The 22,243-nt window shown below is 47.4% G+C and overlaps 1 protein-coding gene across 1 annotated transcript; it reads right to left on the minus strand.

Annotated features, from left to right (window-relative positions):
- Positions 1-257: 257 nt before the first annotated feature.
- Positions 258-20,575, minus strand: lypd6b (LY6/PLAUR domain containing 6B). Its single transcript, XM_084689413.1, has 6 exons — positions 20,458-20,575; positions 9,172-9,221; positions 2,553-2,701; positions 2,315-2,413; positions 1,904-2,034; positions 258-1,580 (listed from the first exon to the last, which is right to left on the minus strand). Exons 3-6 carry the CDS (start codon positions 2,674-2,676, stop codon positions 1,410-1,412), a joined length of 525 nt encoding a protein of 174 aa, XP_084545539.1. The 5' UTR covers positions 2,677-2,701; positions 9,172-9,221; positions 20,458-20,575; the 3' UTR covers positions 258-1,409.
- Between the last annotated feature and the right edge of the window lie 1,668 nt (positions 20,576-22,243).

A 22,243-nucleotide genomic window follows, 5' to 3' on the forward strand; every position in this document is an offset into this window, starting at 1 on the left:
GGTTTCTCTAATTTGATTTCCTTTTTTTAAAAGCCGCTGCTCCTTAAAAAACGTACTAACATACAGTTGGCTCACTATACTGTGGAGAGAAGGAAACAAACCCGATTTTATGGTAATTCATAGTTAGCGGCATTACTCAACAATAAACCTCGATGTTGTGGTGTTCATAAAGTACAGTCTATGTATAGATACAGAGGAGCTGGAATGCCATGGACAGACAATAGTCTATATTGAAACAGCTCATGTAATTGGAGGATAGTACTTCATAATCATAATGGCAAACATGTGCATTCACATGTTTTTGATCACTTTAGGTCATGTCTAACAATGCATTAGATCCACTAACAGTACTGTACCCAATACAAAGCATCAATCTGGGGATCTTATAGTTAGAGACCTGAGATGTTGGGTTTGCTCTGTGTAAAAGTTCATGAAGTTACCTCACAACAGTACAGAACTGGATATCAAAATACCACACTGGAATGTCATTTCGACAGAAGTTGTTGTGTAAGGAGAAATGACTAGAATACTTTCCAAAAACAAGCAGAGACACAACGATACTCATAAGAACCCAATTCTTTTTTCCACGACTGGAGCCATTTGAATGTGTCTTGTACGTTTTTTACTAACATCCACATACAGTCCACACTTCTCCAACTGAGTATGCTATATTCACGTTTTGTTAAAATCAAGTTCAAACATGAAATAAGTGCAAACATGGATTTGTCAGAAGGTACACTATAAACCGGCATTGACAACCTAAGCGCAAAACTTTGCAATGACCATCATACAACTCTCCTGTATAGCTAGCCTGTGTTCTCTGTCTAACATCTGGTGCACGTGTTCAACTTTTAGGAACTTGCTGGGATGAATGACACCAGGGCAAGTTGGCGAACATCACCGTTTTGGATTGTCCATGTGTTCACGGGTGTGCGGAGACTGTAGTGAGTCTTGAAGGGCTGCACGGCCATATCTGTGCCACCAGTGTGCAGGTCGTAAACAAACAACCATCATCATCTTCATCATCTTCTTCATCATCAGCCAAGTTTCTACTGGCTGAGTTTCATGACCTTATCAGGAGAGCCACGAGAGGCATTTCTGAACTATCTCTGCATCCCCAGGCTCTAGAGTTCAGTCAGTTCAGCGTCCATGCTTCACGGTGAGTTTGTCTCAGGTTCATGAGTTCGGAGAGTCTGTCCTGACTCCATGGTCTAGGTGGATGGAGCCCAGTCTGAAGCAGTCGTGAAGAACATCAGTATCACCTTGGTGAGCACTCCTGGGTGATTACTTCACCAACTGTTACGTCTGACAAACTGTCACAGGGCACATCCTTCACCAGTATCGGGGTAGATTACTGGTCTCGCGCTGTCGGTCCCACCCTCTGAGACCTCCTCTGATTGGCTGCTCTGTCACAGTAGGAGGAGCGCGGCCAGCCCCAGGCTGAGGAGTGTCAGTTTGCCACGCAGCCTCTCATTGGCTGTGGAGGAGCTGTGGGCGTGTCTCTTGGCAAACACAGCGTTGGTGTGATTGGTGGGGACCTCCACGTTACAGACCATCCCTTCACAGCAGGAAACACACTCCTGGAGGAGGAGAGAGAGAGAGGAGAGAGAGAAGGGGTGAGGAGATGGAGAGGGGGAGAGAGGAGGGGAGAAGATGGGGTGAGAGGGGAGAGGGGGAGAGAGAGGGGTTGAGGAGATGGAGAGGGGGAGAGAGGAGGAGAGAGGAGAAGATGGGGTGAGAGGGGAGAGGGGGAGAGGAGGAGAAAGTGGGAGGAGCCAGGAAGAGAAGGACACGAAAAGTCAGGACCGAAAACCATCACAGTTTTTTGGAACTATTCTGCGCGATGCACAGGATCCATCAAGTCACATCCAAATCATGACAGCGTGTCTTCCAGGGGACCCACAATGTGTCCTGTGTCTCTGTGGTGTCTGCAGCCGGACGCGTGGCAGTCCTGGTGGGCCGCGCAGCGCTTGGTCACAGACCTGGTCCTGCCCTGGCTGCTGAAGTGGTGCACCGTCATGCAGAACTGGGTGTCTGGAGGGAGGAGACGGCATCCAAAACAAGCAGCGTCTTAGGATGGACAGGGGTGGCCATAGGAGAGGTGATCGGTATTTGTATATCTGTGAGTGTGTATTTGTAAGTGTGAGCGTGGGTGTGCATGTGTGTGTGTGTATCTGCTTGTGTGTGTGTGTGTGCTTGTGGGTGTGTGTGTGTGTGCTTAATTGTGTTTCATTGTGTGTGTATATACACTCATTTGCCTATGAGTGTGGCTGTGTGCGTGTGCGTATATGTGTGTGTGTGTGTGTGTACTCACTCGGTGGACACCACTTGTCCTCCGCCCAGCGATTGCAGTTGTAGTTGTCCTGCGCTCTGTCACAGGTGAAACACTTGAAGCTCTTAGGAAACGGAGTGGCTGTAAGAAAATAGTCACGATGGGTCAAGACACAACAACGACACTGCACAGCACAATAACCTCCGATCTGAGTGGTTGGGGCGAACGACAGTGGGGGTTTGGACATGACAGCTGCTCGGGTCAATGTTGAGAGCCAAACCTTCGACTGGAGGTCTGACGTTGTAGAAGTTGATGCGGTTGGCCTCCGCCAGGCCACAGCCGACCAGCAGCAGGACCAGGAGCTGCAGGCCAGCGTTGGGCTGCGGGGCCAGGGGGAACGCCATCCTCTCTGCCTCTCCGTGACCACACCTGCAGGGGTGACAGGGGGAGGTGGTGACTACCCTGCGCCCACACAGCTCTCACGTGGGAACCTCTCAAGCAGGCCACGCATGTGGGGCAGAGCTGGGGCTGGGATGGGGCTGGAGGGAGGGGGTTGTGTGTATGTGGGGGGGGGGGGGGGGGGGGAAGGGACGAGCTGCTCCTATTGTGTGGACCAGCCTACTGGAGAGGGACTGGATATCTCCACAGCCTCCTGGAGGGGGGGGGAGGGGTCTGTAGGTGAAGGGGGGGGGGGGGGATCTCCCCTCACTCAGGTTCTGAGCACCTGCTCCTAACCTTTGACCCCCCCGGCCCAGGTAACCTTGAGGTCGGGTGACCGCGGGGTCAGGTGGACGGGGTCAGCCCCGGGAAAATGAGTGGGGTGGAGGGATCAGGACAGGCTCCAGCGAGTTTCACTGGGGTCTCGAGGAGTCAACCGAGGGGCTCTGAGAAGGGGTTTGGACCGTAAAGAAAGTGGTTATTGGAGAGGCCACCAGAGGATAGGGGTCCACAGGGAGCAGTGTGAGGAGACCTGGAGGGAGGGACTCATGTCAAGACCGTGGACACCCTGAGAACAGTCCCTCTTAATGCTGCTTCTAGCTTATATTACATGAGTGAGACGTCTGCAAGAATGCAGTGTTAATCTAATGGTACAGTAGCGCATGGTACAGCGCAGTACACGTAGAGAACCAGACCAGTAACAAGACACCCAGACCATTAATAACACACCCAGACCAGTAACAACAGACCCAGACCAGTAAGAACAGACCCAGACCAGTAACAACAGACTAAGAGTAAAACTGCCTTGTACCTACAGTGAATAGCAGTGAATGGCGTGTGAATAGCATGAACTAGTGAATAGCATGAACCAGTAAATAGCATGAACCAGCAAACAGGTGTAGTGTCTATGTTTTTAATGAATACAGCAGCCCTAATATAAGGAGAGGGTTTGAGAGTGCCAAACACTGTGAGATGCACCTGGTATTAAACAACTAAAAGTTGAATGTTTGCAGTAATGAGCTGCATACCTCGAAGATGTCACAGGTAGATGAGAACGAGGATGAAGGCTGTAAACCAGCTCGTCGGTCTGTTGTCTGGTAAACAGACACAACGTTTGAAGCCTGGTCTTATTATCATGGCTGGTTTCTAGAAGATTCAACTTCGACTAGAATCACTTTATCACTTGGGGCGCAGGTAGTCCTTGTCATTATTGTGCTGCATTTCAACATAATAAATACCTAATAAGTTATATGGAACTCAAAGGCCAGTTGAACAACACCTTGCCATGTGGCAGTTGTGACGACTTGGTCAAAGTCACCAGTCAGCCCTAATGAGTCCTGTTCCATGTCAGCCGTGAGTCAACAGTCACCTGTTCACCTCGGCCTACTTTAATCTGAGGGGCCAGAAATCACACTCAGACGCTGACCTCCAACAGAATCAATGTCTGAAAACAAACAAGCCCTCGCTTATCTCCTCACTCTGAACCAACACTGGCTCTGCCTAGCAGAGGCCCGGCCATCCATCACCCTGGAGAGGTCACACTCCTAAGGCCCGTGCCGGAGGGGAGAAACTGAGCTTTTGAACAAATAAACATTCGACACCCCTGTGACACCTCAAGGGAGGGAGACTTCACGGCCTGCAGGGAGGAGACAAGAATGCTCTGTGTGTGACTGGCTCATTTTAGGTCATCTAACTGTTCTGAGGAGTGGTTTCCCCTTGAGGGAGTTGAACAGCCTGAGTTGAACATGTAAGTATGAAGGAGACACACCTTGGACCATGCAAGTTAACACTGTCACAGTAAAAACTGAATTGCAAAACTGCATTAGGCTGATCGTCATCTTACATTCAAATGAGTTGTTTTCTTCACGTAAATTATTCGAAATTCCAAACGAGGCCTGTATCCTCCCGCTGTCATTCTGAGGGAATGACAGAAGTCTGGTGTTGACTCTGTCACTTCCTCTGTGTGGAGCGGCACCTCAGTAACTAACACACATCATAACCCCTCACTCCTCTCTCTTTCACACACACACACACACACACACACACACACACACACACACACACACACACACACACACACACACACACACACACACACACACACACACATCCATCACTTCCTACCCCACACCCCACACAGGCAGTTGAACTGAAATTAGCATTGGGTCCCTTATCCAACTGCAGGTAGTGGAACAGGTTACTGTGAGGTCTAGTGGTCAAAATCCTGCCACTCAGTAGTAAATATAGGAATGGTGAGAAGTAACTAGAAAGACATGAGAAACAGAGTTTTACAGATGTGGTGAAAAACATACAAATGTGCCAATACCACATATATCTTTAAAAACTCCAGATTAGTCAATATACACAAACACATATATGCCTTTCAATACGGAGCACACAAAGCATGTATGTTTAGGACTTACCTAACATATGCAACAAAGTGAGGTATTATCCTTATATGTGTTACCAGTCAGTAAAAGCCTTGTTTAGCAGACCACAGAGGTCAGACTGAGTGAGATAGATGGTCCTCTAGTTGAATAGAAGCTAGGAGTCATTTCCTGATGGCCACCTCCCTACCAACCCAGAGTCCCTCAGGGGTCAATGACCCCCAACTTCCTGACTCTGCAGCAATGTGATTGGATGACGGGTGGGGCAACCATGGGAACAGTCGGTGGCTAACAGACCGGTGTCAACCCTTCTGCCAGCCCACCTCATTAGCATTCACACACACACACCCACGTACACACACACACACTTTATCTAGGGGGAGGGGGAGATGTCAGCAGATACTGCCACAGATCCTTATTTCAGAGAGGTTGTCTGGGAGGTAAACCCAGATTAAACATGTCCCAGAGAGAGAGATTACCAGCCTATCATATCATGTGACTCAAGTCATTTCCTTCCTTGACGCAGTGCTGCCAGGTGGGAGCATGGGAAAGGGTTATAGGTTAGCGCTAGCTGGAAAAAGGTTGTAGTAAGCGTTATTCGCTACCTGGGAACAGGTTACGGGTTAGCACTAGCCACTTGCTGGGAACAAGTCACTGGCCAGCAATTTGTTGGGAAACAACTTACTGGTTATCACTAGCCAGATGGGGAAAAGTTGAATGTGTTAGAAACTTGCTGGGAAATGTTTATAGGCTAGTGTTAGCCACTACCTCGGCTTGAAACAGCCTCGCTATCTAGTATCTACACTATTGACTCTGGTACCAAGACAGGTCACATGAGGAAACCACAGACTTATCAGGTTGACTATAGTGAGACGTAATCAGTCACCAAACATTTCAGCAATTAGCCTGCACACACCCTCTCACCAAACAGGGTATGCCTGGCACTAAGCAGCACTTGAAAAAGAGTTTGTTTTAAACAAACTCTTTATCAAGCTGTCTTTTTCAGCAGAAACACAACCACAGCAGTCCTGGCTAATGGCACTCTTCCTCTCTGCATCAGCAGAGTTTTCCTCTCGCAGGTCTCTGAGATCAGAGACAAGCACTGGTTCCCATGACGAGGAAGGAAGTTAGAGAGAGATAGACAGAGAGAGAGAAAGAGAGAGAGAGAGAAAAAGAGAGAGAGAGAAATGGAGATAGAGAGGGAGACAAAGAGGCAGAGGGAAAGAGAGGGCTCAGTGTCTCAGCAGGGGGCTAGTCATTTTGTGGAAGGATTTAAACCACTTCTTGCCCTGCAGTTCCGGACGAAGCTCGCCTGACTCTGTAAAACACATTCCAGAAGTGAAGTGGTGCACCTGATGTCTTACCAAGCACCTGGCTCTGATAACTATTCCTCAGCGTGGTGTGTGTGTGTGTGTGTGTGTGCATGTGTATTAACGTACGTATAGGTGTGTGCCTGCATGTGTGTTTGAGTGTATAGGTTTGTGAGTGCCTTCGTCTGTGTGTGTGTGTTTGCGGTTGGGTGATGGAGCAGACTGAGAATTCCTCAGCTTTTAAATCAAGCCCTGATCTCTGCTTCCTGCTCCACTGGGTCCAGTAGCATGTTTCCCCAGCGCATTCAAACTGCAATGGATCTCTACACTTAGCTGTGTGATAAGCCTCGCTTCTGAAGAGTGACCACAAGATGTTCTGAAAGAAAGACAAGGTGGTCCGTTGATGCATCATATATCTGTGAGATATGACCATTAAATTAGAGTGATATAAATCAAAGAAAATGAATGCTAACAGTGACAGCAAATGTATGTCATTTTAAGTGGTTGTCTGTGTGGGGGCATAGGAGGAGAGGTTGTAATCTGATGAGGAAGTGCCCCTCAATTTTCGGATAGTTAGTGGTGAGCTCGTGGTGGTGAGCCGCGCCCCCTCCCCCTGTCCCGTTCCCCAGGCCTGGCTCAATAAACTCAGGGGGAGATATCATCCCTATTCAGCGTAGCTGGAATGCTACATGTCAGTGAAGTTTACAACACCTTCTGAGGACCTTTGAACAAACCGTATTTTAAATGCTGGGAGGCACAATTCTAAACCAACAAGAAAATTCCCCCATGTCAAGACAAGAATCAAATACTGAAATACCCTCACTTCACGCTAGACCACCCCCTTTTACATTTTTTACAATTCTTCTGGTAAAAAAATAAATATCTGTCTTTATAACCTCACAAACCGACTTGAATTTCCACGTCATGAACATTCAAACCACATCAAACGCCCTTCCACTGTGTAAAACTGTTGGGTGGCAAACTGCTTTTGGTGCAGTTCTTATCACCTCTCCCTCGGGCAGAACTGGTAGGGTTCCTCAACTGTCAAACAGATTAACTTCTCTGTCATTTCTGCTACTGGTCCAAGGCTGGTCTTTTGGCGACATATGAAACAGGTGAGCTTCAAATGAGATTCTGTCAGAGTATTGAATTAAATGAGAAAATCGTTTTCAGATAAGCACAAATAAAAAGGGAGATAGCCTGTTCATTTTGATTTCTAAACGCGATAGAATAATTGTTAGCTGATCCCTGTTTTTTCTATCAGTGTCTCCTGTCAACAGGAAGTTATCAGGGGAGGATCATCTAAATTAGTTTACGGAGGCTGTATCAGTTAAGGCGAGATTTAACAAGAGGTGATGCAATCTCATGGCCTGATCACAACAGCTTCCGAAGATTAAAGGAGAGAGAAAGAGAGAGAGACAGAGATGGGCAGAGAGACAGACAGAGCAGAGGAGGGTGAGACAGAAAGAGAGACACTATTTCACTTGTGACAGCATTTCACCTTGATGTCGCAACTATTGTCTGTATGCGATTACACTGTGGCAGCTCAAGATGCCTCGGGCAATCAAAATGACAGATTTACTACTTTGTTTTTGGCTTTGAGAGTGGAGAGTCCTTTGCTACCAGAGGTGAAAGGAGAGAGAGACAGGATGAGGGCGTGGCCTCGTCACAAGCAGTGCCCTAGGAGTGGCCGAACCCGTCTGTGCGTGGTGGCTTGTGTCAGGGTGCGGATGACAGCGATCAGGGAGGCCTTCAAGCTGTTGCGGCCAGCTAAATGCCCAACCGTCATACACAATGCTGGGGTCTATTTTCGACCCGGGCTCCCCGTGGGGGAGGAGAATGGTCGGAGTCGTGGTTTTAGACGGTGGGTGGTGGTGGGCTTCGTGCCCTGGGGAACGGAAGATGTCTGCAAATCAAACCCCAGACCTAAACTGCTGATTCAGCCTCGGTTTGACCTTTCCGTTCCGTTGACGACACTGGTCTCTATTGTGTCGGTTCCCTTCCAATATAACTCGTCGTTAAAAAAGAAGGACACGAAAGGCATCCGAACACTTTATCAGCCAGAGGGGATGGGTGTACTTTACCGCTTGAGCATTTGACTGCACATTAAGAGGTCACAGGTTGGAATCCCTCCAGTAATTTTGCTTTGGATACTGTCTACGAAATGAACATGCCCAGGTGTTGATAGTCATCTTCACCGGGCCATTCCCACAATGCACGGCTATACACCTGCTGACATCACACCAGGTGAGCCAGGGGGACTAAGCGACCTCTGCGGGGGTCCCCCTCGCCCGCTCGGCAGAGCTTGTCGCTCGGCGCCGCCGACAGAGTGGTCCTACGCGCCCGTCAAAGGCACCGGCGGGGGCTGCCCACAGGAATGTACTGCCGATCAACAGAGCACCCCCTTAAGATCCTGAGAGAGGGTCTCATGTTTCTGTTTGTGTGGAACACAGGGGGGGGGGGGTGGAGGGAAGAGGACTCAGGGAGATGCCTCAGAGAACCTCATCTCCAACAAACCTCCCTCTGGAGACTGTAACTTCAAACGAGAGCTTACAGGGAAAAGATACCCTCTCCCATTCCACAAATGCGTTAGTTCCTCCGCCTCTGCAGCAGTGGAAAGCACTTGGGCTAATTAACAGCAGCGTCCCGTTTGTTCCATACGATATTGCGAGCGAGTACAAACATGCTAAACAGGTAGCGGTGCACACAAGCAGGGGGCGGGACCAAACGACAAAGGACATCCGCATGCAAACGAATCCGTTACCTGAGAGATCCTGATGCACGCTCTTGTCTTCACCTGCCAATAATCCTTGCCTGCAAGAAAGAAAGAAAGAAAGAAAGAAAGAAAGAAAGAAAGAAAGAAAGAAAGAAAGAAAGAAAGAAAGAAAGAAAGAAAGAAAGAAAGAAAGAAAGAAAGAAAGAAAGAAAGACGGAAAGGTTAGAAAAGTATTCCGGTCCCTTACTGCTCCCAAAAGCAAACTGGTATGTGGTCACTGTATGTCGTCAACAAAACAAACAGTTTTGTGGTTACCGTGTATCCTGAAACCAAACGTGATCCCTGGTTACCTACGTGTGCCTTTTAACCGTCAACCCCCATCTGTCCTCCCCCTCTCCCACGCCTGGAGGACCCTCCACACCGGGAAGTCACAGGGGGCTGGCCCCTCGTAAAGCCCTGGGGATAGGCTATATAAACCCTGGGGGCCTTTTGGGGGGGTTTTATGGCTGTGTTGAGGGAGAGTGGGTCATTGGACCGCCTTAGACAATGCCTCTGGGCCAGAACACAGCAAAGAGGGCTGTAAAGCACTTGGACCCTCCAGACACTCCACTGATGATCAACACCAGAGCTATGGGGAGCCGTGAGCACCCAGCTGTGAATGGCAGGGACGGCTGTGACTCAGACAAACACTGTGACGTCCTAGCATGTCTAGACAAGAGTTTACTTCTTTTAGATTGTTGTGTGGCTCCCCAAACAATTTTTATGTAAGGACAAACTGCTATGACACATTGCTTAACTTCAGTAATGAATTGTAAATGAATTTGATCATTGAATGAATTTGATCATGATTATTTGATTTGTCATTGATTATGGTCACTGTATGAAGCTGGTCTTGCACAGAATCTCTTTCAGAAAACCATGGAAAGTTCTAAGAAGTCTCTCAGAGTAAGATCATTTAGTGTGAGTATTCTACCACAGAAGACGACTGTCTATGCTTGTGTAAGGTGGTGCTGCTCTAGTGTTGTTATACCACAGAGGAAGTCGAGTCTCTCCTTGTGTAAGTGCTGCGTGAGTGAGAGACTCAAACTGTGTTGAGTCCTGTCTGGTCTTTCAGTAATGACAGGCGAGCATGTGGGAATATAGTAAACAAAGCCAACGAGGGGTGACAAAGGACCACTCCTACGAATATCTGGGAGCAACCCTCACCTTGAACAGCACTCAGAAATCTGTGGTATGTCTTTGGTCACTAAGCGGTTGGGACATTATCTATCACCTGTCTTTGTTAGCGCAGTGCCACTCACCGACCTCTATGTTACTTTCTCAGGAGACGATGATGGTGATGAGTAAACACAGGACCCTATAGGAGGATTGTTTTACTAGGTTTTAACTGCACAGTAAAGAGAATATGAAAGCTAACCCAAGGCTTTAGTAACTCGTCCCAAAGCACTGTTACACAACACACCAACCGAATTGCCGTGAATATTGTACTACTGGTAATGAACATTGTACTACTGTTAGTGAACATTGTACTACTGAATGAAACCTGCCATTCTATTACTTTACTGTTAACTGTTACTTTATCTAACTGATCTAAACAAATAATGACTACAAGGAATACAAAGATATAATGTTAGGAGATCTGAAAGCGTGTTGAAACCTCTTCACTTTGCAAGTTTTCTTGATCGAGGATGATTTCACACCACAAATGACATTGATTTACCGTGACAAACAAAATGACATCACTCGAATGAAGAAGTGGGGGAAATCCCTACCCGCTACACGCCAGAGTCCATTCATTCAACCCTGGAGAACGTCTCAGTGGTATGCCAGGAACACCCCTTTCTGTGCACACACCCCGGGGGTGACAGTGTTGTGGTACCACGTAAAACCCACACTTAAAAGTTGAATTGTGCTCCCGCTGGCCAGCTTCAGGGGTGATGTATAGAGGTCATAAATTGGTGAGTGTAGCGTGTGGTTGTTATCTAATCTGGTCCAGGTGAGCCCCAGAAAGCTGAAGAGGCTGGCCCAGGCCTCCAGGTAGTTCCCCCCCCTTCAGGTAGGTAAGTTTTTATACGGCTGAATTTGGCCTCCTTATGAATCCTTCTTGACAGAGAGAGGGGAAGTGAACACCTTGTGAGTGATTCATTGTTGTTGCATCATGAACGCATGATGTCATGGGCTACAAATATGCCAGACCTGGGACAACCTCTCTGCCTATTGTGAATGTGCCAAATAATTGAATGTAGCAATTAGGGACTTTCATGTAGACGTATGGTATATAATCCTCTCGCAACCAATTGCTTTGAAGAACGATTATGGTATGTTTGCATTTCAATTCATAGAAAGTATCCGTTTGAGTTAGTTTCACTGCCCTGCATGACAAGTTACTTCAACAGACAATGGGAAGGACCTTCAGAAGGTTTGTGTGCCTTCATGTGAGAAGGATATGTTTATTGCAAGGTACATGTGAGAAGGATAGCTTTATCTGTAAGGTGAACCAAGAAAAGAATTCAATTTCAGTTGTGGAACAAAAGAGCTCCACCAATCACATCCATCTCACGTTTCATCTCCTTCTCAGCGCAGGTCAGTGACCTTCCTTTTTTTTGAGTTATGTTATCTGGAGTAGCTCAACTTAGCAACTGCCACTCCTTGCAGAAAATACTTAGAAAAAGCCCTAAAACAACAAGTTTATTCCAAATCCTCCAAAACACACAGCTAATAATCATCACAAAAGCAAGCACAAACAGCCCTTTATACACATTCCAAACCTTTTAAGACTTGTGAAATCAAGCTAAAAGTACACGCATTTCAAAGGATAAGTTACTGCAGCCATTTTAACAATGGCCAGCTTTGCACACACTAGATTAACGGCAGACAAAAGCCCAGATCTTTCCACAACCATGACCTGCTTTCTACCATCCATCCATGCACTACCAAATTAGCATGTGCCCAGGCCACCTCTTCTCTCTGGGCTCAGGTCCCTACCCTCCATCCCCCCAGAGGACTCTCCCACCTGGGTTAATACCCGCTCATTACACCAGGGCAGAGGACCAGGGCCAGTTAAATTGACCGTCTGATTACAACCGCCGGCTTCCCCTTACAGGTCCTGCCCTGCTCTCCTGGTTCCAGCCCGCTAGGCTAGGAGGATGGACCCAGCGCACACAAGGCCTGTCTTTGTGTCCCTCGCTGCGCTGGGAAATCGAAAACGTTTCTCTCCGAGGCCGCAGAGAGGGGGTGAACGGGCCCAAGAAGAAGAAGAAGAAGAAGAAAAAAAAAACGTCTTCTCAAGTGTCAGTTGGAGGCGCTGTGCAAGTGAAGCCAGGGCGGACGGCACAGACAGCTAAGCCGTTTCAGGAGGGCTGATTTGGAAAAATGTTGGTTTGATCTTTAAAAGGGAGCGGATTTATCTCCATGTTGAATATGTAGACATAAATGACATGGTCGGCTGGCGCAAAAATGATTCGAGGCACGGCAAAAATGTCCGACGCTACCAAAGACATTTCCGAACGTGAGGCCGGCCACTCGAGACATAGATAGCCCGCCTGTATTAAGTGCATTGCCGATTTGAATGGTTTGAATATCACACGGGAACACTCATGTATTGGAAGGGACAAAAGCTCGAGCTGTGTCGGGCCACCACTCTGTCTCTGCGGGGCCCATTGTGCTTTGACAGCTTGACCCGTGTCATTTCCAGGATAAGGCTTATCCTCCTTCGATTTCTAGTGGTTTCGAATGGCCCGCTACTCCACCCACTTCAGGTGTGTCGAGCAGCACATGTCCCACCAGTCACCTCTCAGTCGGGACAAAGCTACGCGAAGGATCGCCGAGGGTAAACGTATGAACGTTTAGTCTGACGAAATCGAAACCATTTGATCCCATGAAGCCTGATCTTATTCTGTGTGAAGACCGTCAAGGTGATGGGGAGTTCACCCGTATAGACGTGAGGAATCTGAGGTCAGGTTCCCATCATCCTGTTCTTGGGTCAAACAACCGCACGTACACACAGCAACAACAACATATTGGCATCTAGCAAAGTTATGTATTAACTGATTGGTAGTTACACTGTAACGTAAGTTAAGCAAATTATTGTGTGTGTGTGTGTGTGTGTGTGTGTTAAGCAGCTGGTAGACGATGCATAGAACAAAGCAGGTCTTTAAAATAATAAACCTGCAAGCCAACTGAAAAGTGAAGCCAAAATGTCCTGTTATATTTTTGTACCAGGAACTTGATAGAAAATAAAGAAAGGCCTTGATTTAGATGAGGTAGGACCCCTTCAAATACCACAGTAGTTTAATAAAGAAGCTGGAGATCTCATATTTCGTTTTATTTAGTCATTCCTCTAACTGGAACCACTACGTAGCATAGATGCTACTCATACCAGTCTGTCACAGGATCACTGGCAGTAATTGGTTTAAATAAAATGTTTACAAAACGACTGAAGACCCTTCACCGAGAAGCTCTGTAGTCACACCAATAAAGGAATTTTCATCTCAATCTCTTCTGGCCCCTAGGAACCAACAATGTTGAATGAGCTCCTCTCTTTACAAGAAAGAACCTGGTTTAACAGGCTATATAATCTGACCATTCAAGGTGCTGATTATCCTCATTATGTTTCCAGCTAGTCCTTACCGGCATTGGCTCTTCAATCACATTTAATTAACGAGACACAATGGCCGCTCCAGATGTACAGTGGAATCAATAGACCCTGAGCAGACGCGGTGATTGGCCTCGATCTGTGCTTTTGTCGACCTTGCTCCTTAGCGATCTAATCCCCCGAGATGATGAGAGATTGGGTCCTATCCCAGATTGCCCCTGTCAGGGGAAAGATTAAATAAAACCCTTGAGCTGTCCCACCTGGGCCGGGAGCCAGGCTAGAGATACGCCGGAGAGTTCTAGCCAGCCATGTTGGAGCATAGTAATTCTCCTCTACTGGTCCTTCATGTCCCCCCTACATACGTTTGGTGGTTTGTCCCAGTGTCTTTGATGGGACATACCAAGTTGCAGGTTAAGGGGTGTTTCAAGGCTGAATTACATTGCCCCACCAAGGGTTAGTTTCTAGAGGTTTTCAAAGTTACTTTATTGATTTACTACCTCCACTTAACAGCATTGCCATTGGCAACCAATTATGAACCTGGTGCTTGTAATAACGGCTTTCGCCAAAATGTAGGTCAAATATGGATATCTCCTAGTAACACAAAACAAGTGAAACCTAAATGTGAACAAGCACAAGCCTGTTGTTTTGGGAATGGTTACTTCATTTGTGTGGAAAAAGATGGAGTGCAACTGAAAGTGCCACACGGGTAGAAATCGTTTTCTTGCCAACATTATGCCAAACATATTTCCTACCCTCTTTGTTGATATTAGCAACGCAATAAAGATGTTGGTGATCTGTTTACCATTACACACTACAATTATTGAATCATCACCTTGGAAACCCAAACAGAATACCACACTCACCCCTGGTTTAAACACAGAACTGACCTGTGTTTGACTGCGGCAAGCTGTGCAACAATCTACTTATTTATCTACTATAGACACACAGCAGACATTTACTTCACTCCTTGGTTTTACCTTGTTTAATAGCCCCTTCCCCTGTGTAGAACAGTCTTATCTGATTTGTCATATAGATTCAAGATAACTTGAACTCAATAGATCTATTGGTTTGTCACCACAGAAGACACACATGGATATATGCTAATGTCTGTAGGCGATCCCTATCAGTCAGTGTAGCAGCCCAGGCTTGAATACAAGGGAGTGGCCCCACACACCACACACCTCCCCCGGGTCAGTGACAGGCCCTGGGCAGGTGCCTCAGGGTTCAGCCAGGTCTTATCAGCGATGAGGACCAGACCTGCTTGTTAGAGATCAATGGTCGTCACCTGCTCCTTCAGTCTAAGGACTAACCCCAAATTAACCACAGACCCTCCCCTGCTCTGTAATGGAGCGCTGGTTCGGGAACAGATGGTTAAAAATGGCTGATGTCCTTCCACTACACACTGTGTTCTCTGCTAACTTGGGTGGGGAATTCTCCCGACCACACAACGAGCTACAGAAGAATGTGTTTAAGTAAAAATAGAGGACAAACCCAGGTTGGTGAGGATACATCAATCAGTCAGTCTACCTCTCTCTAGCTCGACAATGACAACCTGTCTCCTTGTCTTCAATGACATCAACATGAGGTAATCACACTCTGGTGACAGCTGTGATGAAGGTCCAGCACAACCTCCATATCCTGAGGGCTGACCTGTTTCAGTGAACTAAATTAAGACCCTGTCTCAAAGGCTATGATGTCACTGCCATTACAAACACTTGCTTGTGTGTGTGTGCAGCCTAACTATGACAAATGAATGTTCCTGCATGTTCACATTCACTCATGTAGGAATTGTGTGCAGAGTTTTGGGAGTGGAGCTTTGATTTGCCACAGGGCTTAAATCCTGCCTGCAAGGTAACTCATCTGAACGTCTCTTCTACAGGCGTCTCCAGCCTCCTCCACTGTCTCCAGCCTCCTCCACTGTCTCCAGCCTCCTCTGCTGTCTCCAGCCTCTCCTCACCAGCCTCCTCTACTGTCTCCAGGCTCATCCACTGTCTCCAGCCTCCTCCACTGTCTCCAGCCTCCTCTACTGTCTCCAGCCTCATCTACTGTCTCCAGCCTCCTCCACTGTCTCCAGCCTCTCCTCACCAGCCTCCTCCACTGTCTTCAGCCTCCTCTACTGTCTCCAGCCTCTCCTCACCAGCCTCCTCTACTGTCTCCAGCCTCCTCTACTGTCTCCAGCCTCCTCCACTGTCTCCAGCCTCCTCCACTGTCTCCAGCCTCTCCTCACCAGCCTCCTCTACTGTCTCCAGCCTCCTCTACTGTCTCCAGCCTCCTCTACTGTCTCCAGCCTCCTCCACTGTCTCCAGCCTTCTCTACTGTCTTCAGCCTCCTCTACTGTCTCCAGCCTCTCCTCACCAGCCTCCTCTACTGTCTCCAGCCTGATCCACTGTCTCCAGCCTCCTCCACTGTCTCCAGCCTCCTCCACTGTCTCCAGCCTCCTCTACTGTCTCCAGCCTCCTCTACTGTCTCCAGCCTCCTCTACTGTCTCCAGCCTCCTCCACTGTCTCCAGCCTCCTCTACTGTCTCCAGCCTCCTCTACTGTCTCCAGCCTCTCCTCACCAGCCTCCTCTACTGTCTCCAGCCTGATCCACTGTCTCCAGCCTCCTCCACTGTCTCCAGCCTCCTCTACTGTCTCCAGCCTCCTCTACTGTCTCCAGCCTCCTCTACTGTCTCCAGCCTCCTCTACTGTCTCCAGCCTCCTCCACTGTCTCCAGCCTCCTCTACTGTCTCCAGCCTCCTCTACTGTCTCCAGCCTCTCCTCACCAGCCTCCTCTACTGTCTCCAGCCTGATCCACTGTCTCCAGCCTCCTCCACTGTCTCCAGCCTCCTCTACTGTCTTCAGCCTCCTCTACTGTCTCCAGCCTCTCCTCACCAGCCTCCTCTACTGTCTCCAGCCTCCTCCACTGTCTCCAGCCTCCTCTACTGTCTCCAGCCTCCTCCACTGTCTCCAGCCTCCTCCACTGTCTCCAGCCTCCTGTACTGTCTCCAGCCTCCTCTACTGAGAGTGAGTGGCAGAGTGGGCAGCTACTTTAAATGATATACAAATCAATGTTGATATACTGTAGCCTACATCCAGGCTATATATATATGTGGCATGTTCGGTCATACATCAAGGCAGGAAATATTGATTTGTTGCAAAAGCAGTGCGTGCACAAAGCAAAATTGAGTATTCCCATAAAGATGCTGTTGGATGGTGGGCATGGACATCTTTGTCAGGGCTACTATGCTATCTCTCTTCTTTTCCATCCTTTAATATGTATCTGGTCATCTTACCCATCACTCTTTCACTCAGCTCCAACTGTCTCTCCTTCTCCACCCTTTATCTCTCACTATTCTCCATCTCACTCACTCACCCTCTCTGTCTTCTACCCCCTCTCATTCTGTTCTCTCTTGTCCATTCCTCCCCCTCTTTCACTCTCTTTATTTTCTCTTGTTCTTTACCCTCTCTCTTCTCTATCTCTTGGTCCCCCCACATCCCTTTCTCTCTCTCTTCCCTCTCTCTTCCCTCTCTCTTCCCTCTCTCTTCCCTCTCTCTTTCCTCTCTCTTTCCTCTCTCTTACCTCTCTCTTCCCTATCTACTCCCTCTCCCTTCCCTCTCTCTTCCCTCTCTCTTTCCTCTCTCTCTTCCCTCTCTCTTCCCTCTCTTCCCTCTCTCTTCCCTCTCTCTTCCCTCTCTTCTCCCTCTCTACTCCCTCTCTCTTCCCTCTCTACTCCCCCTCCACATGGATAAGAACCCGCCGAATCAAAGCAGGCCAATGAACAAGGCCCCCTCTTTTCAGCAGAGTGATAAAAAGTTAATAGGTACTATGTGACCGGGCTTAGATTCCTGGGTAATTGCCTTGAGCTGCGTCAACCTTGATGAAGTGAGTTAACCCACAGCGACGGAAAAACACCAAAAGCTCTCCTCAACCAAGCTATCAGGCCCAGATAGCTTAATGATGAACTTGCTGTAATAAACTGTTGACTAACAAAGGGAAACACATGCATCCATATTTAAAGTCCATGTGCAGAAAGGTGGTTGCACATTCCAAGTCTCTTAAAAACAGAAATACGTCTAGTGAAGAATGAAAGAGAAAAAACTGTTATCTGTACTATTCACCTATTAAAAACATATCTCAACTTGTAAATGTGGTATCATATTATAGGTGCAGTTCATAACGTACTCATTAAAAACTAAAGTTTGCCACGTTCGCTTTGGAAGACGATAACAGCAACAATGTACATCTCAGTATATTTGGTTTTCTTGCCCTAAACACATCATAAAAATCCCATCTGCTGTGATCTTATCTGTCCACAGACTGTTCTCCCCCCCCCCCCCCCCCCACAGCACTCGTCTACACCACGCCGCCCTCGCTCACTCTCTCCACAGGTCTGGGAGCCGGACCTTACTGCCTGCCAAGCCCGGCGCCCAATAAATTCAAACATTAAACAATTGTAAATGGCCCTGTGAGATGTGCCAGAACACCAGCGTTTTCTAAACTAAAGGTCTTATCTGTGTCATGCTGCATCTAGTACGTTCTCTAGTCGAGGAGGGTTAAGGCAGCACTTTGCTTAAGCAGTAACCTGGATTATGACTCACATGCTTTAGCAATATGATGAAAATGTCATAAAGAAGCTTACATAAACACTTTAGAAGGCCTATCCCACGCGTCTCCATTGACATACCGGGAAATTGTTACAAATGATCTGTGAGGTATGCCCTAAACACACATTCTAGGCCTTACCCAGCGTTTACAAAGGCTTAAGGAACTATGTACGAGATCAACTGCTTTAAGGTGTGACTGAGCTTTCTGATCCCTGTGGCCTGATCGGAGGAACACAGGCCCTGCTACAGACACAACAGGACAGGCTTGTGTCCTACGGCGGTCCTGTCACTCCACACCCTGGCTCAGCCCATCGCTGGTCCATCAGACCCAGACCAGACCCCCACCCTGGTGGCCAGGAGGAGGGCAGCGGCGGGGCCTGGTTTCACTCCTTACTAGCCTGGAGCACCACTGATGGTTGGAGATAGAGGAGAGAGGGACAAGATGGATGGGCCGGTGATGAAGGAGGAGCGCAATGACAAGTTAAGGAGGAGGGCCATGACAAGGGGGATAGAGAGGGAGAGCGAGGGGGATGGAGGGAAGGGGGTTGGACAGGTAAAGAGACAGGGAGGGCGAGACAGAGGGAGGGAGACAGACAGACAGACAGGGAGGGAGATGGGGATTGAGCGTGAGTGGGAGGAAGAGCGACAGAGAGGGGAGAGAGAGAGAAATAAGGAGAGAGAGAGAGAGAGAGAGAGAGAGAGAGAGAGAGAGAGAGAGAGAGAGAGAGAGAGAGATGAAGAGAACAGAAAAGGGCAGAGGTGACAGAGGAGTGCAGTTGCTGGGAGAAGGTAAGTGAAGGGTACAAGCCATGTCCGCAGACTTCGTAGACAGACTGACGGAAAAGCCTGAAATACAGGCGTACAGTGCACTGCATTGAGAGTTGTTTCCTTGCTACGAATAGGTATAGGCCTTTATAGGTTAGGTACAGTACTACCAAGTACCAATCAGGTAGATTGATGGCACCGTCAGCCACTACAACATACACTGTGGGATCATATAGTACCAAATCTTCCTACTTCGACAAGAAACAAAATGGTGGCTTGACTTGTTGCAAGGGGGCCGTCTGTGTTCTGTTTTTAGCCTGTTTGGCTGGTGAGAGCCCAGAGTAGAGGCAGTCAATGTAGTGGACCATGCTGGGAGCCACCTGTCCAAACCACATGGACTCTGTTGAGTGATACTTCCACGAGGTACATGTGGCTTTGTTCACAAAAGTCCTAAAATAATGCTCAACATCTAGTTATTCAGAGAATTATATGTACATGACTGACAATAAACAATCAATGCATGTGCTGAGATCTTTAATTTTCATTTTTACGTGTTTTTTCTGCTTTGTTAATTATCATTGGGACTTTGACTGTAGATAAATAATATTGTACTGTATGTTTTATGCAGCACTTACCAAAAAAAGACCCGCCATTGCAATAGGACTAAAAAAGAAGCACTGATGTTTACTTGGGGTTTGTTTGAGTGACAGTTAGGGACTGAGGTCAGTTTAAGGTCTCCGGACAGCAGGACACACACAGAGGGACCTTATATGCTTTCCAGAGCTACCGGAGTCCATACCACTGTCTAGTATATTCAAAATATAAAGTGGTGCGCAATTACGTGTTTGATCGTTTCCTTTTTTAGCATGATTACATTGTATGTAAAAATGTTAAAGACGAACTGATGATAAATCCACTGAAAAGTGAATGTTTTTTAATCTTTGTTAACTGTTTTGCGTTTACAAAACTGCGCACTGCACACTTTCGCAAAACACATTCCTGACCAGCTGTGCGCAGCGTAGCTGAGAAGACTCATTGTTACATACATTGTCAAATTTCTCGGTTCAACAACTGAATATATCGATCATGACTGTTTCAACCTTGGGTTAAATGGAGCCTAACAATAGCCTCTGTTGGGTTATTAAAAATGTCTTCAACAGCTGTGAACTGGTCGGACAACGGCTCCACAAAAGACTGCAAATACAAGAATCGGTGCCATGACTGAAAAGTGAAAACTTTCCTTACTCTGCAACACCGACTTTGCATATACAGTTTTATTTAGACACGCTTCAGCAAGAAATATAAACTCCTTTGTCTTAAAGTGTGATAGTTTGCTAAATCAAATCGTCGTATGTTGACTTATTGAAACAGTGTACGATAAATTACTCACCTCTGTAAACCTTCAACAAAGATTGTTGATAAAGTATGTTCAGTAGCAGAAATCAGCGTAGGCTAGATATCTTCGGTTAAAGCCTCAATGTACAACCATGTTGCCGGTTACCCGTGGCTGACAGGGCGCTAAAATAGCGGAGGACTCGGAGGCTGGAGAGAGGGCGAGGGCGGAGTTGAAGGGCAGGTGAAGTTAGGATATGCAGCGAAGACCAACTCCAAATGATAAATTCGGAGTTGATACTTTTTTTTAATTTTTATTTAGCCTACAGTAAGTCTTTCTGTTTGAGTGATTGGGAATGACATGATCAAGGCTTAAAAAGTTCAGATGAAGAAAATCATTTTGTCTTGAATATGAGAGGCATCGTTTTCATTCATGATAAAATACAACCGGCTATTAAATATTGTTAGACAAGAGGTAAGGACAATAAATCAGGTCCTAAACTTCGCCAAGACTCCAGAAGTGGTGAACGCCACGCGTAAATGTGCATAGAATCAACATGTAAATGTATTTGGTAACAATTTGATCATGCTACAGTTAATTAGAGAGCACTAATTAATAACCCTTTTTAAAAGTGAATTACCTTTCACCACTCTGCGCGAGTGGAGCCAGGCCTGACTGGGTAGAGGAAGCATGCAGGTAAAACTACAGTTCACTATATGATCTTACTCCTCATAGCCTATCCAAGTTATCAGCGCCGCTGGAAAATTACAAACTGAACCTTTTGCGATAAAAGGACTAAAATGACTTTAATTCATAATTAAAATCAATAACATCGTTTGTACAAATAATTACCAAAAGTCTTGAATAGCATCCACATCAACCAACTATGAACCCCGTGCTATTTCCATCTCCCCACCCCTTCAATATAAGATAGCCTGACTTACTGATCAGAAAAAAGCATTTCTGTGTGGAATTTCCATGTTCTCCCTGTGCCACCCTCACATGGGTTTCTCACAAAATAACCAGAATACAAATAAACATGCAGAAAAGATGGCCCTCCTGGCCATGCCCCTGGCTAGGACATGACTGTGCACTTGGACTTGGCCCAAGGTTGCTGTTGGTATGACTGACTGCTGCTGTTGGCTGTGACAGTTACAGTAAGTTACATGCTATAATTTTATGCTTCAATTAAATCAAAAGGAAAACTGTAAAATAAAAAAGAAGAAAAAAAAAGTTAATATTTAAATAAATACAATTAATGCGTCTGGGTTCGAGTCCGGTCTTGGCTGTGTGATGCACGTTTTCCCCTCTCTCCCTGTCTTCCCCTCTCTCCCTGCCTTCCCCTCTCTCCCTGCCTTCCCCTCTCTCCCTGTCTTCCCCTCTCTCCCTGTCTTCCCCTCTCTCCCTGCCTTCCCCTCTCTCCCTGTCTTCCCCTCTCTCCCTGCCTTCCCCTCTCTCCCTGCCTTCCCCTCTCTCCCTGCCTTCCCCTCTCTCCCTGTCTTCCCCTCTCTCCCTGTCTTCCCCTCTCTCCCTGCCTTCCCCTCTCTCCCTGCTTTCCCCTCTCTCCCTGCCTTCCCCTCTCTCCCTGCCTTCCCCTCTCTCCCTGCCTTCCCCTCTCTCCCTGCCTTCCCCTCTCTCCCTGTCTTCCCCTCTCTCCCTGCCTTCCCCTCTCTCCCTGCCTTCCCCTCTCTCCCTGCCTTCCCCTCTCTCCCTGTCTTCCCCTCTCTCCCTGTCTTCCCCTCTCTCCCTGTCTTCCCCTCTCTCCCTGTCTTCCCCTCTCTCCCTGTCTTCCCCTCTCTCCCTGTCTTCCCCTCTCTCTCTGTCTTCCCCTCTCTCCCTGCCT

The sequence above is a fragment of the Hypomesus nipponensis genome, chromosome 23 (assembly GCF_054491055.1).
Source record: "Hypomesus nipponensis isolate SF chromosome 23, ASM5449105v1, whole genome shotgun sequence".
NCBI lineage: Eukaryota > Metazoa > Chordata > Actinopteri > Osmeriformes > Osmeridae > Hypomesus > Hypomesus nipponensis.

What these genes read in the sequence shown, in the direction of transcription:
- lypd6b (XM_084689413.1), bottom strand. Translation starts at nt 2,676, where the DNA reads ATGGCGTTCCCCCTGGCCCCGCAGCCCAACGCTGGCCTGCAGCTCCTG. An exon ending in GGACAAGTGGTGTCCACCGA is followed by an intron (nt 2,035 to 2,314) that starts GTGAGTACACAC and finishes TCCTCCCTCCAG; the next exon opens with ACACCCAGTTCTGCATGACG. An exon ending in ACAGAGACACAGGACACATT is followed by an intron (nt 1,581 to 1,903) that starts GTGGGTCCCCTG and finishes CTCCTCCTCCAG; the next exon opens with GAGTGTGTTTCCTGCTGTGA.